This window comes from Chelonoidis abingdonii, chromosome 1 (assembly GCF_003597395.2).
Source record: "Chelonoidis abingdonii isolate Lonesome George chromosome 1, CheloAbing_2.0, whole genome shotgun sequence".
NCBI classification, from domain to species: Eukaryota; Metazoa; Chordata; order Testudines; family Testudinidae; genus Chelonoidis; species Chelonoidis abingdonii.
Window position 1 is genome coordinate 177,659,961 of NC_133769.1, and position 18,961 is coordinate 177,678,921.

Here is an 18,961-nt window from a genome sequence, read left to right on the forward strand (position 1 = left end):
GGTAGGAAGCAGGATTGAAGACAAAATGGAGATGAGGCATCAGCTTATATAGGCTTTTTCCAGGTGTAAAGAACAAGCCTTTGTGTTCCATACTGTGGAAAAGTTACAGCAAAATGGAGTCTGCGAGTCACATGTGGCCAGTTCCTGCACACTCTGCTGAGTTACAAGGCGTATCTGCCTCCTCTCAATGAGGTCAATTGTGTAGCTGATGGTCCTTAATAGGCATCAAGCAGGCTAAGCAGAGCTAACACCAACTTGTCTGGGTGTGACCCAGAACTGCAGCACCAATTTGAAATAATACAGACAGTATACAGCCAATACTTATAACTACAACTACAAAATGATACAGACAGCATTAATTCATAACCAGTACTGTAACCTGGTCTTAGACACCTTCATATGACCCCCTTTACATAAGATTTGGTGCCACCTACAGAACCTTGGTTCAACCCATGTTCTATATGTCTCCCAGTTCGATATCAAGTAACGTCACAAAGGGGTGAGACTGTACCCAGAACCCCCCCGTGACAATGATTTTTGCCCATCAGGCACTGGGACCTCAACCCGAGAATTTCCAAGGGGCAGGGGAGACTGCAGGAACTATGGGATAGCTACCCACAGTGCAACGCTCCAGAAATCGATGCTAGCCTCGGACCATGGAAGCACACTGCTGAATTAATGTGCCTAGTGTGGCCACGTGCACTCGACTTTATACAATCTGTTTTACAAAACCAGTTTATGTAAAATCAGAATAATCCCATAGTGTAGACGTACCCTAACATTTATCTATAGTACACTTAACTTACTACTAACTTCTAAGAAAAAAGAGGCTATATAGAAGAAGCGAAGCAAGAACTTGCTACAAGCAAGACTCAAAGTGCTTCAACAACAGTCACTGGTGGTGAGAAGGAACTGAAGGGGGTCAGAGGTGGCTTCACCCTCTTAAACCTGCATGCAATGACATGTAACAGCAGAGAGTGCTTGAGCCACCACACCAGGTACTGCTCAGTGAAAAGAACATGTCTGATAACTGTGTACAGGCCATGGATTCACTTACAGCGGAATAAGCAGCAGAGAGTCCTGTGGCACCTTATAGACTAGTAGACGTTTTGGAGCATGAGCTTTCGTGGGTGAATACCCACTTCGTCAGTATTCACCCACGATAGCTCATGCTCCAAAACGTCTGCTAGTCTATAAGGTGCCACAGGATTCTCTGCTGCTTTTACAGATTCAGACTAACACGGCTACCCCTCTGATACTTTACAGCGGAATTGTTACAGATCTAATGTTCAATTAAAAATATCTTAAATGTATTATACAATCTCTTTTTAGCAAGCATAACAATGTAACAACTACATTATTTCAGCCTAAAATATCAACTCTGCAGTTCTTAAAGCAGTATTTCTGTACCATTGTCCTGGAGTTCCGATGACCTTTATACACCATCTTTATTAAAGGTCGTCTAATATTCAAGGTTTCCAATTCTTCCATCTCTTTCCTTTCTTTTCTTCTTCTGAAGAGTTCCTGAATGCGAGCAACAGCTGATCGTCTAGGAATTACAAACAGAACACCATTGAAAGACCATTATACAGAGACAGTCTTCACAGACAGACCTTTTTGAAATAGTGTACTGGGGCAACTACAAAGCACTATCAAACAGCTTAATCAGCCTACTTAAACGCAACCCTTCTCCCCACATTTGGCACAGATACCAACAGGATTACAATTGTTTGAAGTTACAGATTGTGACCATATTGCTTTAAAACAGGAAGAACATGCAACACAGTGAAATGTCAAGGGTCATGTTATTTTCTTCATTCTCTTTAAAACACACAAACTCTAGAGGCAGGCAAAATTCACATGTAATTTTACTTTGCAATAGAATATTTACCAAATCCTGTAGAACTTCTCCCATCCCCTGTGCTAGCAAAAAAGTGTTAAAGAGTGAATACATAATTTTTTTTGTTAATATAAAGGTTAGCTATTATTAAACACCTAGTTTAACCTTTAATTTTTTTTCTTTTGACTTTATTACATTTTAATAGACCTTCATTTCTCATTATTTCTTACTTTAGGGTGAAGATCCTTTGTCTGACAGTTTCTTGTCAATGTTTTTGCTATGATGAGACTGAGCAATAGGAAATGTTTAATAGGACTGACTGGGAAATAGAGAAGAGCTAGTTCTAAGGGCTAGAAAAAAACAATTGTGCTAGGAAGCTGCCTCACAGGAAAAGGCTTCCTAAAGTGACAGGAGATAAAGCAGCTAGGTGAAACACCCTATTTTGTGGCTGCTAGACTCCAGGAAGCTACAGTTTTGGTGATGCTATAGAAATGCTGGTTGCTTGAGTTCTTCCACCTGGTTCATCTTCCTGTTTCCTGGCCACACCTTTGTAGCTTCCCATCAGCTCCAGCTATGGCCACACTTTTACCTCTATGATTTGCTCACAGCACTCACTTTCTCCTCCATATGGCTGCTGCCAGCCTGCTCAACGTCCTGAATGGAACCAGAGTGTGATGTTTGAAGTGGAATGGCAGTCACAGTAGAGAGTGGGTGGAGGTGCTGATCGCCGATGGAATGTAATGGATGAAATGGGCCATGGCAGGAATTTTTGGCAGGCAACAGGGCCACAGGGAAGGAAACAGTCACCATCAGACTAGTAACTTCCAGCAGGCTGGAAATGATGAAGTGTCATATTTTAGTCACTACCTCTTCAGTCTGTTGCAGAAGGAAGTAGCTGTCTTTCCCACTTCTAGAGCTACTTCCATGCTTCATAACCAGAGACAGCTTCTCCTGCCCCTCCCAATTAGTCATCACCTCTCCCAGTTCAGTCTATAGATTTCCTTCTCAGTCTTGTCATAGAAGAAAGATGGAGAGAAAACTTCACTGGAGGAAGTATTGGATCCTGAAGCTGACAGTAAAGCTAAGTGGGCATAAGAGAAAATTTAATCTACTATAAAAAAAAGTGTTGTGGTCCCCCCAGGCAAAATAAAATCAATCACCAGTTAGACTGGTCTTTTATTGTTGTTAAAAAAAAATTTTTAACCACATTTGATAGAAGTTAGAGATGGAAAAGAATTGATGGGGTCACTCAGTCCATCTAACAATGGACTATTCTTGATGATACATTTCCTAGTGATTTGTCTACTATAGTTTCAAAAATTCCCAGGAGATGGGGGCTTCCACCACTTTTCTGGGGAGACTTCTCTGGAGTACAATACATTTTGCTATTGGGTGATTTTCCCTCGAAGCCAAGCTTTTATAGTTGTATCCCATTACTTATTATGTGCCCCTGCCCCATTGCTAAATAATTCTATCCACTCTTTAGTGTTTACACCCTTCAGATATTTGTAGATATAGAACACTGCTCTTATATTTATTGAATATTTGGATTACTCCCAAGAGATTAACAACATTTTACTCATGTCATCTTCTATACAGAAAGGGAAACTATGGAGAGTTCTGCATTGCACGCTTATGCAAAATATTTCTGGAACCATAACTAGAGCTATGTGCTCCAGCTATATGTCTATACAAATACACACGTGTGATTTGTGTACATATACATATTTGATAAGATCAGCTTTGCTATCACAGATAAATGAACAAGAAGCATCATGTGACATTGCACCCCATACTCATCACAGTAATATTATGATAATATGGTTATGGCATAATTATGATGGATTTTGTACAAGGTAAGTCATGTGAGATATCACTGGAAAAGTTATGATTGCTGAATATGATTCTCCTATTTGTATGCATGTATCATTTTTGTATCTGAAGTTATAAATATTGACTATGTATCTGTACTTCAAATGTAGTTACACCTGGGTAATGCCCACTAGACAAAATGCTTTCAGTCTAGATAGCTGGTTGGGAAGGGCCTATTCAGGGCAATGAGCCATAGTGAAAACAATGGGCCTTAGGAAAAGCTTATCTCCCACCTGGTAAGCTTTCCTGAGAATACTCCAGACAGCCTGTAAGCAATAGCTGCTATGACTCTACAAGGACATGTGACCAGGCCACATGATTCTGGACTCCATCTTGGGATGTCTATTTTTCCACAAACCAATCTGGGAACCAAGTTTTGAAACAAAGGGCTCCTGCCATATGCTAAAGCTATATAAGGCAGGGAGTGACATCATCTGTGGTTCTTCACTCCCCACACAAGAAGACTCCTGCAAACACTATAGGAACAAAGACTGACCTGGGGGAAGTGCTAGACCAAAGCTAAATGGATTTCTAGCCTGTGTATGAAGATTTGAGAAACCCAACCTGTAAAGCTAATGCAGCTTGTGCCTTAAGAATCTACAAGTCTACCAGTATCATCAGTTACACTGGATAAGAATAGCAGATTCTCACTCTATCTAGTATATTAAGATTAGTTTGTGTATTGTTTATATGCTAGGTAATCTGCTTTAATCTGTTTGCTATCCCTTATAATCACTTAAAATTAGTCCTGTCAAGCGATTAAAAAAAATAATGATTAATCACGTGATTAAAAAATTTAATCACAATGTTAAACAATAAGAGAATACTATTTATATAGATAGTTTTGGATATTTTCCATTTTCAGATATATTGATTTCACTTACAATACAGAATATAAAATGTAAAGTGCTCACTTTATACTTATTTTTATTATAAATATTTGCACTGTAAAAATACAAGAAATAGTATCTCTCAATTCATTTAATACAAGTACTGTAATGCAATCTCTTTATCATGAAAGTTTACCTTACAAATATAGAATTATGTACAAAAAATAACTGCATTCAAAAATAAAACAATGTAAAACTTTAGACTAGAGCCTACTAGTCCACTCAGTCCTACTTCTTGTTCAGGCAATCATTCAGACAAAAGAAGTTTTTTTACATTTGCAGGAGATAATGCTGCCCACGTCTTGTTTACAACGTCACCTGAAAGCGAGAACAGGTGTTCGCATGGCACTGCTGTAGCTGGCATTGCAAGATATTTATGTGCTAGATGCGCTAAAGATTCATATGTCCCTTCCTGCTTCAACCATCATTTCAGAGGACATGCTTCCATGCTGATGGGTTCTGCTCGATAACGATCCAAAGCAGTGCAGACCAATGCATGTTCATTTTCATCATCATGAGTCAGATGCCACCAGCAGAAGATTGATTTTCTTTTAAGGTGGTTTGGGTTGTGTAGTTTCCGCATTGGAGTGTTGTTGCTCTTTGAAGACTTCTGAAAGCATGCTCCACACCCCGTCTCTCTCAGATTTTGGAAGGCATTTCAGATTCTTAAATCTTGGGTCAAGTGCTGTAGCTATCTTTAGAAATCTCACATTAGTACCTCTATTGAGTTTTTTCAAATCTGCAGTAAAAGTGTTCTTAAAATAAACAACATGCTGGGTCATCATCCAAGACTGCTATAACATGAAATATATGGCAAAATGCAGGTAAAAAATGGAGCAGGAGACATAGAATTCTCCCCCAAATTTAAATTAACATATTTTGTTTTAATGAGTGTTATCAGCTTGGGAGCATGTCCTCTGGAATGGTGGCCAAAGCAAGAAGGCGCTTACGAATGTTTAGCACATCTGGCATGTAAATACATTGCAATGCTGCCTACAAAACTGCCATGCGAACTCCTGTTCTCACTGATGATGTAAATAAGAAATGGGCAGCATTATCTCCTGTAAATGTAAACAAACTTGTTTCTCTTAGAGTTTGGCTGAACAAGAAGTAGGACTGAGTGGACTTGTAGGCTCGAAGTTTTCCATTGTTTTATTTTTGAGTGCAGTTATGTAACGAAAAACCCCATTTATAAGTTAATCTTTCATGATAAAGAGATTGCATTATGGTACTTGTATAAGGTGAAGTGAAAAATACAATTTCTTTTGTTTATTATTTTTACAGTGCAAATATTTGTAATAAAAATAATATAAAGTGAGTATGGTACACTTTGTATTCTGTATTGTAATTGAAATCAATATATTTGAAAATGTAGAAAAACATCCAAAATATTTAATAAATTTCAATTGGTATTCTATTAACAGTGCGATAAAAACTGCGATTAATCGCAATTCATTTTTTTAATTGTGATTAATTTTTTGAGTTAATAGAGTGAGTTAACTGCAATTGACAGCCCTACTTAAAATCTATCTTTTGTAGTTAATAAATTTATTTTATGTTTTAATCCAAACCAGTGAGCTTTGACCGGAGTGCTTGAGGAAAATCTCTGCTTGGTTACCACACATATGCATTGTTCTCTTCACATTGAGGGAGAGGCGGACCGAGTATTAAACCCATATACTGACCCAGATCTGACCAGGGCAAGAATCACCTTTGCATCTTGGCACACCCAGGATGCTTCACTCAGGCCTCTCAAATGAGGACCTAGCCACTGTGATACACGTTATCAATCACACTGATGCTTTCCAAACACCGATTAACTTCAGAGGTGAATCTAAAATCCTGGTTATAAGTGAAAAGGCACTAATGGACTGTAATTTAGCAATCTCTGAGATGGGGTCATCTGGAGAGTAACCATAATACAACTACACGCCCTTCACAGGGAGGTTCTGGCTATCAGGCTTTGAGAACAAAGTATTCTTGATGGTGAGACCCTGGCTACCGAACTCCTTGCCAGACAAGACCAGACTGGGCCCTAGCCCAACGATGCTTCAGATGCATGGGGAAAAGACACCTTTTTGATAAAGTCTCCCTCAGAATTGCTGTTATGCGTACAGATTGTTTGCTTTAATTTAAAAGTTACACATCTCTGTGCTGGAAGTACAAAAAGAGCAGCATATTTTCGTTCTGAGCTTTTGTGCATTTTTAATTTCCGATACAATGGTAACAGCTATGATATAAAAATATAAATTTAGATAGCAATCTGAAAATTTGGTGTAGGTTCACACATATACAAAGCCAGCAGAGAAAGTAAGATGCTGTGCAATTTTTTTAATGTTCCAGATTTTGATCTTTGCTAAGTTTGAACAATTTTTAAAAAAAAATTGCTCACACTTCACCAAACATGAGAAGTAGGGTTGCTGCCAACCCTCCAGAACTGCCCTGGAGTCTCCAGGAACTAAAGATTCATCTTTAATTAAATATTATGTGAAGAAACCTCCAGCAAGACGTCCAACCAAAATTGGCAACCCTAATGAGAAGTCAGAAAGTAATCTGTGATACATACACTGGTACAGCACTTTTCTGGTGACCTCACTAGTTGCTGCCGAATATATATTATTTAATTGTATTTTAGAAATAAATTTCTAGCCATTATGATTGTGAAGAAAATCTGAATGTAACCCTAAGTAATGCTGTCTTACTGAAACTGCAGATGACAACAATACCTTTAAAATGTTCTGTTCACAATACAGAAAGTTATGCTGCAGAATGCAATTACACAATGATTTGATCTGGTACACAGAGAGACTGAACTATGTTTTGACTATGTCCCCATACTGTGCTAAGGCCTTTATTTTAGGATAATTCAGGGACACTGTGGTCTCAACTACATTACAAAAACAAAACCAATGTTCTATTCATGTTGAGTGCTACCTTGACATATCATCCCATCATAAAGTAGCTTTGTGTTGCGTATATGGAACAGGACTCAAGAAGGTGTGTAGTGCCTCAGTCATCTCAATGGTGCGTTACCTTTGAAATCTGATGAAAATTTAAGTATTGTTGTTATACATTTCATTTCTAATCATTTTAGCAGGAGTATCCAAGTAGTCTTGGATAGGGATAGCACTTTTTTCCTAGACTAACTCCAGCAGAGCCAAATTTGAATCTTGAAAACAAATGGCCATAAAGGAAATTTTTTCCTAGTTGTGTTATTCAAAAACAGCTCATACTTTCTACAAAGTTCCCACAAAATTCACTTTTAGACAAAGATTTGGAAGCAGAAATTTAAGCCCCCAAAATATTTTTTTGAGATTGAACTGCTACTGAAAAGAACGGTTTGAATGGAGTGGCCATCACACCTTTCCCTGAAGTAGCTCCAGTCACAAACAGAATCTGTATGTCTAGAAAGCAAATGAATAATTTGATAGGTAAAATGCTATCAAGGGGAAACAAAAATGTCCATTATGTAACTGAAAATATCAACGAATAAGACACATGGACACTGAACTGGTTATCCTCCAGTGTAATAATGGATTAAGACAACTGAAGATGCAGCCTGATTTTAATGCTTTAGCAAGCATGCATTTTTAATGACATCACACACCAGCCAACATCATCAAAAAGAGTTGACTGCACATCAACCAACTCATAGAGTATGGTTATGTGAAAGACTCAACGCCTGGAGTACTTGCACATAAAAAAGCTGCAATTTCAAAATTGAATGTTTATGACAATAAGGACGAAAGGTTCAGTGGTTTAAAAAAACGTGGGCAGTCAAGAAACCTGAATCCTATTATTTCTGCCACTGTTTTGCTGTGACTAAGTTGCTGCATCTGAAGGGTAGTGATACTAATCTATTTCACAGGGACATAATCTTTTATTAAGTGTTTAAAGATTCTTGAATGGAAGATGCTAGTCAAGTTCAAAGTATTATTACCCTAGATAAGTGAAGCACAATAATTGAAACACACAGCTTTTTCTTTTTGTATCCCCAACCAATATACATAAAAACATTGTATTAATTGCAAAAGAACTTGTGTGCCCAAACCTTATCACATATATGTACTTGAAAGCACTCATTCTGCACCACGCTCCAGTTGAAAATATTAGCAAAAGTGATTGTATTATGCTGTCCTTGCCAAACCCCAAAATATGGGTTTAACTATTCTAATTAGGCCCAAGAATGAATGACCTGTCTAGGTATTTATCACTGTAGTATAAAAGCATTACGATTTTTCCATTAAATAAATCTGAAGAAAAAAACTGAACTCAAGAGGATGATACAGTTTATCTACAGCCAACCCTAACATCTGCCTCAGAAGAAATTCTACGGACACTCAAAAACAAAAACAACTGTGGAGGAAGAAAAAGTGAAACCTAATAATCCACAGAACATTCATTTTTCTCCCATAAGTAAAAAAAAGTGGAGTCTTCATCTAAAATATACTAAGGTTTCCATCCAGAAAATTTTGTGTTTATGTTCCTACAATGAATTTTGCATAATTGGGTAACTAATACACTTGGTCCACTGCAATATTTTACATACTGCTCCTTAAAAGTTTTTTTGATCACAGATCTGAGTTCAGCTGTCACTTCTGATTCATATTACTGAGAACTTTTGGTTACGTAGAAAGGCATAAATCTCAAAAGAGCGAAGTTTATTATTAAAGGATGCAGTAATGATTATTGGACATGCTTTAAAAGAAGGAAAACAGACCAAAACTGTGTCCATCAAAAACACACTCAATGTAGAAGTCTCTTGGAAAGCTGCTGCTGTATATGACATAAGCTGATTCTATTGACATAGTTACTTCACTAATGTTATAAAAGGAAGTGCACTTTACAGAGCTCTTTCCTACATGCCAATGAAATTCTCAACTCTTACCTTGGTGAGCTTTATTTATCCTGAGAGACTAAACTAAGCGCCAAAATATTCTGTTCTCTTTTTCCTTGCTAAGAAGTGTTCCTGCCTCCTCTTTCTCTCTTCTTTTGAATTAAACCCTTCTCTCCCTCTGCATAACACTCTCCTACCTCCTCAAGCTGCAGCATAATTGCACTGCCATCCCAGAGTCTATGTGGAGCCTACCCATCAACCCTCAAGCTGTTTCTCTGCTTCCGATTCAAGGCCAATTCCTTCAATGGCCTAGGCCTTCACAGCAATATCTACTATGTGCACCTTCCTGCCTTCTGGCCTGATGGAGAGGAGAATACCTGGTGGCAGGGGTGAGACAGAACAAGTGACATGCTAGATTGGAAGATCCTACCAAGATTTCTAACCTAGTTGCCAGAAGCCATATTGTTTCTATCAAGAGTTTCAACCAAACCTTTCAGCAGTAAGATTAGATCTAACTCAGAAAGCAGCTAATTGTTAAAGCACAGAACATGTTAAAATTGGCCTGTTTCCTAAGAATTAAGCACCCTAACCGTACATTTGTGGTTTTATTTACCCCATTTACAGCTTATAGAATGTATCTGTACAACATAATACACCTTCCTTCTCAACTCTATCACACCCAGCTAGACGTATTTGATCATCCCTTTCACGGGTGCAGGCAGGCTCCATGAATTCTGTTATTTTGTAGCTGGGGAATTGTGCTTCAGAATTTTGCCCTGAAATCTAAGTTTTTATTTAAAAAAAAATGTTTTCTATGTTTCAAATAGTTTTTAAGAGAGCCTCTTTGGTTGTGAAGGAAAGCTTCCAATTATGAACTTTCCAATGCAGTGACATATTCCTATTTGTTAAGACAGCTTTGATGTGTGAACTGCCCCAATCATTTTAACTGGATGTTGACTCTGAATCCTAACAAATAATTAAGGGCTGGTCTATGCTACAGAGTTAGGTTGGCCTAAGGCAGCTTACATTGATCTAACTCTGTAAGAGTCCACATTAAAATGTCAGTCCCACTAATGTAAGTCGCTGACTAGTGACTTAACTCCACCTCCAAAAGAGGCATAACACTTAAGTTGATGTATTTAGGTCGACGCAGTATCTGTATAGACACTGTGTTGCTTGCATCAGACTGTTCCTGCTGTCAGCCCCAGGTGGCAGGGCTCCAGCTGTCAATGCCTCACGCTGACAGTTAAATTGGTGCAAGTGCTCCTGGTGAGGATACATATGGCGCATCACCAATAGGAGCATAGTATGGACATGCGAAACTGACTTAATTACTGCAGTGACTGTACAACAGGGGTGGGAAAACTTTTTGGCCTGAGGGCCACATCTGGGTATGGATATTGTATGGCGGGCCATGAATGCTCATGAAATGCATGCTAGAATACTCAAGGAGTTAATAGAGGAGGTATCAGACTCTAGCTATTATCTTTGGAAAGTCATGGGAGACGGGAGAAATTCCAGAAGACTGGAAAAGGGCAAATATAGTGCCCATCTATAAAAAGGGAAATAAAAATAACCCAGGAAACTACAGACCAGTTAGTTTAACTTCTGTGCCAGGGAAGATAATGGAGCAAGTAATTAAAGAAATCATCTGCAAACACTTGGAACGTGGTAAGGTGATAGGGAATAGTCAGCATGGATTTGTAAAGAACAAATCACGTCGAAACCAATCTGATACCTTCTTTGATAGGATAAGCGAGTCTTGGTGATAATGGAGAAGCGGTGGATGTGGGTATACCTAGACTTCTTAGTAAAGGCATTGAATACGGTCTCGCATTGACATTCTATTGATAAACAGGCCAAAACAATTTAGATGGGGCTACTATAAGCGGTGCAAGACTGGCTGAATAACCGGTACCAGAGAGGGGTATTAATGGCTCCCAAGCCTGCTGGAAAGGTTATAAACAAGTGGAGTTCCAAAGGGCCTGTTTTGGACCGGCTCTGTTAATTATCTTCCATCAAACGACTTAGACTTAGCAATTAGAAAGTACGCTTAATTAAGTTTGCGGATGACACAAACTGGAGGCATTGCAACTGCTTAGAGGACAGGGTCAAAATGCAAAAGAGCTGGACAAATTGGAGAAAATGGCTGAGGTAAACCCGATGAATGTCAATAAAAGTGCAAAGTCACTTAGAAGGAACAAAATCAGTTCAACATACAAATGGGAAGAGACTGTCTAGGAAGGATATGCAGAATGAGAGCTAGGGGTCATAAGTGGACCACAAGCTAAATATGAGTCAACAGTGTGATCATGTTGCAAAAACGAACGTGATGCTGGATGATTAATCAGGTGTGGTAACAAGACATAAAGAAGCATCTTCCCGCTCTAACTCTACGCTGGTTAGCCTCAACTGAATACTGTGTCATTCTGGGCACCGCAATTCAAGAAGAATGGTGAGAAATTGAGAGGATCCAGAAGAAGAGCAACAAGAAATGATAAGGGGTTTGAGAACATGACCTATGAAGGAAGGCTGAAAGAAAAAGGGTTTATTAGTTGGAAAAAGAGAAGACGGAGAGGGGACATAAGCAAGTTTTCAAGGTATCTAAAAGGGTGTCACAGGAGGGGGAGAAAACCTGTTCACCTTAGCCTCTAAGGATAGAAAAGAAGCAAATGGGCTAAATGCAAGCAGGGGATTAAAGGTTGGAACATAGGAAAAAAGTTCTGAACTGTCAGGGTAGTAAACACTGGAAAAATAGCCTAAGGGAGTGTGGAATCTCCATCTCTGGAGATATTTAAGAGTAGGTTAGATAAATGTCTATCAGGGATGGTCTAGACAGTATTTGGTCCTGCCATGAGGGCAGGGGACTGGACTCGATGACCTCTTGAGGTCCCTTCCAGTCCTAGAGTCTATGAATCTATGAAATTGGGAGTTGGGGTGTGGGAGGGGGTGAGGACTCTGGCTGGGAGTGCGGGCTCTGGGGGTACAGGAGGGTGCAAGGGGGATCAGGGCTGGGCTAGGGGCACAGAAGGGGGTGAGGAGTTCAGGCTCCAGGCAGTGCTTACCTCAAGCAGGTCCCAGAAGCAGCAGCATGTCCCCACTCTGGTTCCTACGTGGTGGTGTGGCTAGGCAGCTCTACACACTGCCCTGTCCGCAGGTGCCGCCCTTGTAGCTCCCATTGGCTGTGGTTCCTGGCCAATGGGAGCTGGGGGGCAGTGCTTGGGGCAGGGGCAGCATGCAGAGCTCCCTGGTTACCCCTATGCATAGGAGCTGGAGGGGGGACATGCCACCACTTCCAGGAGCTGCACAGAGTGTGGCAAGCCCCCGACTCCACTCTCTGCCTGGAGCGGAGCAAGCTCCAAACCCCGTTCCCCAGTGGGAGTTTGAGGCCCGCATTAAAAGGTCTGGAGGGATAGATGTGGTCCCCAGGCTGTAGTTTGCCCACCTCTGCTGTACATCAACATAACTTAAGTCAACTTAATTTTGTAGTGCTGACTTGCCTTAAGTGCCAACATTGACTATTTCACTGTCGATCATTTCAGCAGAAAAATAATGCGGTTATCTCTCAGTCCCAAACTACTCACATCCCCTGCCTTCTCAGGTGCCCAATTTCTCAACTCTCCCGAACTCAGTTCCAAAAAAACTCGACTGTTATGGCAATATAAAAATCTACAGCACAATTAAGATGAAATTTTCAGACGACAATACATCAATTAATTAATTAGATACTATAAAAATTGCACACTGATTGCATTATTCATTTTCATGTTTAATTCTGTACATTTACTTCAAGCTGACACAGAACTTGCAGTCTGCAACACTGGGGTGCTATAAAACTCCAAGAACAGTGAATTTTACCATGAAATTTGGATCCATCTTTCCACAGATTACAAAAGCTCTTGAATACAAACCTTTAGCCAACTGCATGAGAATAGTAGCTAAAACTCAAATATAAAGGCAAAGGAAAGACAGGGACACACTATTTTCCTTTATAAATTCATATTTTTGGACCTACTTACACATTGTGTGTGATTGTATGCAGGAGCCTTAATATAAGAAATGCAGATACCCTTCTAGGGTAGTCATATAAATTAACCCCTTCAGACGTGTATCCTGTGACTGGTCATTCATGAAACTATAAAAACATTTTGTCATTTTAAATTAATTCCTTCCATTTGTTAACTTAATCTCCATCTATTGTATCTGGCACTAACTTACACAATTGCTTCTCCCCCTGAAACCCTATTGCCAAACTTAGCTGTCAAAACCCTTAAGTCTTCCTACAATTAACACACTAGAGTATTTCACTGAGAAAGGAGTATTCCATCTCAAGTGCTTTTACATTTTTTAACTTTATGAGGTGGAGAAACATCCCTCCAAACCCAGTGTGTCTCTTCCTAAATCTGCACTATCGGCCTTGGCTATAAAAATTATGCTCAATTCCATAAACTGAGCCATCCAAAAATTAAAACAGGCCTTTGAATAATGTATTCCTAAATAGTGCTAATTAATCTTGCTCCAGAATCAAGTGTTCTTCAATATACCACAAGCCAAATCAATGCTGGCACATGCAAAATACAACACGTGCCAAAGCTAATGAAGTTAAAAAAAAAAAAAAAAAAAGTATTTGCTCTGCATGAGTATACACTTTTTACATTATGATTATTTTTATGGCATACACTAAAGAAATTAACGTGATGTTAAATTTGTACACAGCAATTTCTTCTCACTCTGTTTCCATGCAATGCATGCAGTTAAATATAACTCATCAAGCAATCTGCTCTACAATTTCCAGCATTCAAAATCTGGCAAATCTAAAAGTGGTAACAGCTAACAGAAAAACTGGTTAGATGTGGAAAACAAAGACCTGGTAAATCCATCATACAAAAGGAAGAAAAAGGGGGAGAGGGAGGAAGATACTGAATTACCTCATTATTCTATCACCTATTGCTGTTCCTCTGATATTAAATCTAGTGAAGGGAACAATAGTTAAAGTCATTCAAAAAGCCTGTGTACCAAGTTTTTAAAGATTAGAGTCTATTACAGAATGTGTTCCAATTATTTCAAAGATTCTACTTTTTCCATAAGGGTTAATACATGAAAAACATTTTCATTTCAATCAACCCTTCCCCCCCCGCCCCCCCGCAGCTTTTGCATATTTTTATTAGTACACAGCCCAGGTTTTATAAAATACAGTAATTACTCATCAATTGAATTGTAGCAGGTGTGGCAGCACATTACATCAGCATTTCCTTTTTAAATTCTCTATTTTGAGTCCCTTGTGAATTCAAATTTTCCACTAATTGGACTGATTTTCCAGGCTTAGTCTCTGCTCAGAGGTGACTTTTTATCAGAAAGTTTGAACCAAACCAGTTCAGCTATTTGAATATAGAAATAGCCCTCACTGAAAAGTGCCTTGGACTATTCAGGTGAAAACTGATTTTGATCTGACATGATTTTTGACTGGTCATAATTCAATTGTGTGCACTTGCAGAACACTTTGCATAGTATTTTCTCAGTAAGCCCACAGAGTTCACAGCTAAGGAAAGCCATGCTGTCTGTGCATACATGACTAATTTTGCTGAGCTTTGAGAAGTTTGTGCACATCTAAGTTAGAAGATATTTAGTTGCTTTGGCATGCAAGAGAAGGGACTCTTCTCCCCATGGACTCCCCGAGAAGCACAGGAGATAACTCCCTTCTGCAGACCTTATAGGGTAAATGACAATGTTCCAGCAGCATCTAGCCAAATAGTTTCACAATATGAAATTTATTTTCATCCTTATTCTTTAAATATACCCTAGGAAATTCTATCAGACAATTGTCCATGGGTGTGTTAAAAATGTCATATTAGATTAGCTAACTAGACCAACCACTATACAAGATTTCAAGAGCCAAGCATTTCACTTCTTTTAATCAATACAGGCTTCATTATTTCCTAAGGTAACGTTATACTATAGTAGTCAAGATGCTAAAGCAAAAGAAGGAGATGGCCATTCCATCCTAAGTCTCCCATTTTCAGTTCTGGGTGATAATGGCTCATGCCCAAAATGTGAAACTGCCCACACTCTCTGAAGTTGTTACAATTACATAAACCTGCAAAAATACTTGTTTTGGACTTTAAAACCATTGCTGTGGACTTTTTCTATGTTCGAATAACTCCAACAGCTTTTTAAAAGATATATTTCTACTGAATTCAAGGTAAATAGAGGAATAGTTACATAGGAATCAATGTAAGGAACACTATGTCAGAAAACAAGTAAAATGAAAATATTAAATTATAGGTTTACTTTTTTTTTAGTTTTGCCTTTTTGACAAATTGACATAGCAATTAAATTCTGGGGGGGGGGAAAATCTTCTATTTAACATCTATTTAATCTTCATTACAAGTTTAAATACTAAATCATACTAATACCAGGCAACAGATTGACTGCTACTTTAAACTCCAAAAACACCTAAGTTATGTTCACTAAATGTAAATCCTGGTTAATTGACTTGAAGACCGGGATGTTATTATATATCTGATAGAAGCTCTCTTTGGTGGTGTTGTCTGAGGAACAATAAAGTACACTCAGATTTCATGTTTTCATATCTATAGCATAGGTTTACTGATACTGTTACATTTAGGATAAGCTTTTTCCCTGCAGACACTGTGTTCCTTAAGTCAGGCACTAGAGAGAGTTGGTCCTGTGGATAGATTCCCAGAACACATAACAGTGGGTTAAATAGAGCCAGTTCCCAGTTTGAAACACATTAAAAGTTGGATTAGGCATCTAAATGAGTGCACATAATGGGAGATCCTTAAACAACATATGAATGATAAATATTGACTCACATTTAGAACATCTGAAGTGTAGATCTATATTCGTTTTGTTCAAAATTGAAGGAAAATAGTAAAAAATTCATGCAGCATGAAGTACTATATTTACTTTTTAAGTCTTGCAAAGAGGTTGCAAAGGGGTATTCAAGTGCTTCTGCCTCTGATTATCCTTAGGAGAAACTGTAAAATCGTGACTCCAGAGAATTTGAGGTATACCCTTTCCAGCATTCCTCAACAGAAAAGTTGTATGTTATAGACAAAAACTAATCTGGGTTATGTCGCAATATGAATTTTTCTTCCAGATCATTCTTTGCCAGTTGTGGAGTTTCTCCAATGTCTAGGAAGTGTTTAACTTGTAGAGATTAAACTTTATTCCAAGCAGTTCAAAGTTCAGTAATGTTTTACCCTGGAAAAGGTCTCCAATAGTCAACAGGATTTTAGCATTCTCTTTTTGAAACTTAGTGTCATCTTCTTCCTAGAGGAAACACACCAGATATTCCCAGGAAGTCAATGGGAATTTTGGCATTTTGTCAAGGTACCTGATTATATTTTTCTGTATTTGCAGAGGTACCCCCTACTATAGCATGTAATCAAATCCCTGAGGGAGCCAAATGTCTTTACCATAAATCAGATTGAAAAGAATAAAGGGTGAGCAATGTACTGCATCAGTGCTTTGTCACGTGGGGCTGTTTCTCTGCAGCCCAAATATATTGAATTACAGCTGTCCAGCAATAGAATTTCCAACCGGGGAAGTAAACATGTGCTTTTCTTTTCTGTCTCTGGACTCTCAACAAGCTGATTTGTGGTCTTTTTCCATACTCCATCAAAGTCTGTTACTTTAAATATCAAATAGGTAACAATAATGGAATGAATTTTAGGGAATACAATGCTCAGTGAAGCATGCTAATTTATCAAGCTGACTTGGCCAAACAGATAATGGAAAAACAATGAGGAGTTCGGTGGCACCTTAAAGATTTAGTCTTTGAAGATTTTAAAGGTTTAGTCTTTAAAGGTGCCACTGGACTCCTTGTTGTTTTTGTAGATACAGACTAACACGGCTACCCCTCAGATAATGGTAAAGTAAATTATCTTTAAGGGTATCGCTAAACAGGAGCTGGGAAGTGTGATTCCAGCTCAGGTAGACAAATATATTTTCAAGAGCTAGTTCTGCTTGAGCTAGTGTGCCAACAAACAGCACCATGACCATGGTGGCAGATGGCAGCTCGGGCTAGCGGCCTGAGTACAATCCTGCCAGTCCCCTTCGGTACAGACTTGGGCAGCCAGCTCAAGCAGCCATGATCACACTATTTTTAGGTGCTAGCTCGAGCAGAGCTAGCATTTGTACGCTACCCAAGTGAGAATTCCACCTCCCATCTGCTGTGTGGATGTACCCGTAAGGTCCTGATGCAAGATATACAAAAGTAGTTCTACATTTAGTATAATGTTTTGTTGAATAGTATGAAGAGAGTCTTGAAGGATAGGTGCATATAAGCATCACCTCTGATTTGATCATATTTACATGAAAGAGTTACATGATAATGCTTTAGGCTTCTATGGACTAGTCTACTCTAGAAGCGATACATCGGTGCAGCTGAAGACGCTCTATGCCGATGAAAAAGAGCTCTCCTGTTGGCATAATAAATCTACCTCCGCAAGAGACGGTAGCTATGTCCTGCCAACATAGTACTGTTCACACCAGCGCTTATAAGTTACAATCACCTGTCACTTGGGAAATGGCTTATTCAAACCCCTGAGCAACGTACGTTATACTGAAGTGGTAGCATAGACTGGCCTAAGACTTCTTTAAGGTATTAAAATGCAGGCTTATGTTTCAGTCTGCTAAGGCAAAGACCAAAATTTTGTGGTTTTTTCCCCCAAGTAGTGGAATGTCCTGAATACCTGAAACTCTCTGATAGCTATCACACTGAGACATGTAGCCTAGAGAACGTATTTAAATTTGAGATCTAATAATCCTAAAACTCTCTTATCTATGGAAATCCTCCCAAATCCCACTCCACTGACAAGCTCATGAACACTCATCTCATCCTTTTCCCAAAGTAATATACTCCAGATTCCTCCTCCTAGCTGCAGATACCCTCTGAACCTCATCTCTTCTCAAGACCAGGTACCACAATATGCACACATTTGAATGTACAGTCTGAATACATGTAATTTGCAGATATTGAGGGACTTGGCCCTGAGAAAGAAGTAAAGAGGAGTTGGGCATGGTGGATTTGTTATTATGACCATGAGGGAAAGGGTTTAGCCACTGGTATAGTACTGACATAATTTTGTAAATCAAGGATCATATGTGGCAATATATTAAAATTACAAGAAGTTGAATTCAGTACTCACTCAGACAAACTCTCACTGATTACAAAAGGAGTTCTGTCTGAATAAGAAGTACTGAAGAGGATTCACAGTCAGCTTCCAAGTCTTCCAGTGTGGCCTTTAACTGGAAAATCACGATTTTCCCTTCACACACAAACCCTTGCCACTTATCCACCAATCGTTCAAAAGGCATTCTAAAATCCTGAAACCAGAGAGAAAAAAACATGGTTACTTACCTTGTAACTCTTGTTCTTCGAGATGTGTTGCTCATATCCATTCCAGTAGATGTACGCGCCGCGCGTACACGTTCGTTGGAAACTTTTACCCTAGCAACTCAAGCGGGCCGGCAGGTCGCCCCCTAGAGTGGCGCCGC

The 18,961-nt window shown here is 39.0% G+C and overlaps 1 protein-coding gene across 1 annotated transcript in view; it reads right to left on the reverse strand.

The window, feature by feature from the left end:
- Positions 1 to 18,961, reverse strand: part of DCAF6 (DDB1 and CUL4 associated factor 6) — a 208,676-nt gene that overhangs the window by 21,417 nt on the left and 168,298 nt on the right. Inside the window, exons 19-20 of the mRNA XM_075063452.1 lie at positions 14,368 to 14,409; positions 1,411 to 1,549 (exon numbers count right to left, since the gene is read on the reverse strand). Coding sequence (XP_074919553.1) covers positions 1,411 to 1,549; positions 14,368 to 14,409 — 181 coding nt within the window. The remainder of the gene's footprint in view (positions 1 to 1,410; positions 1,550 to 14,367; positions 14,410 to 18,961) is intronic.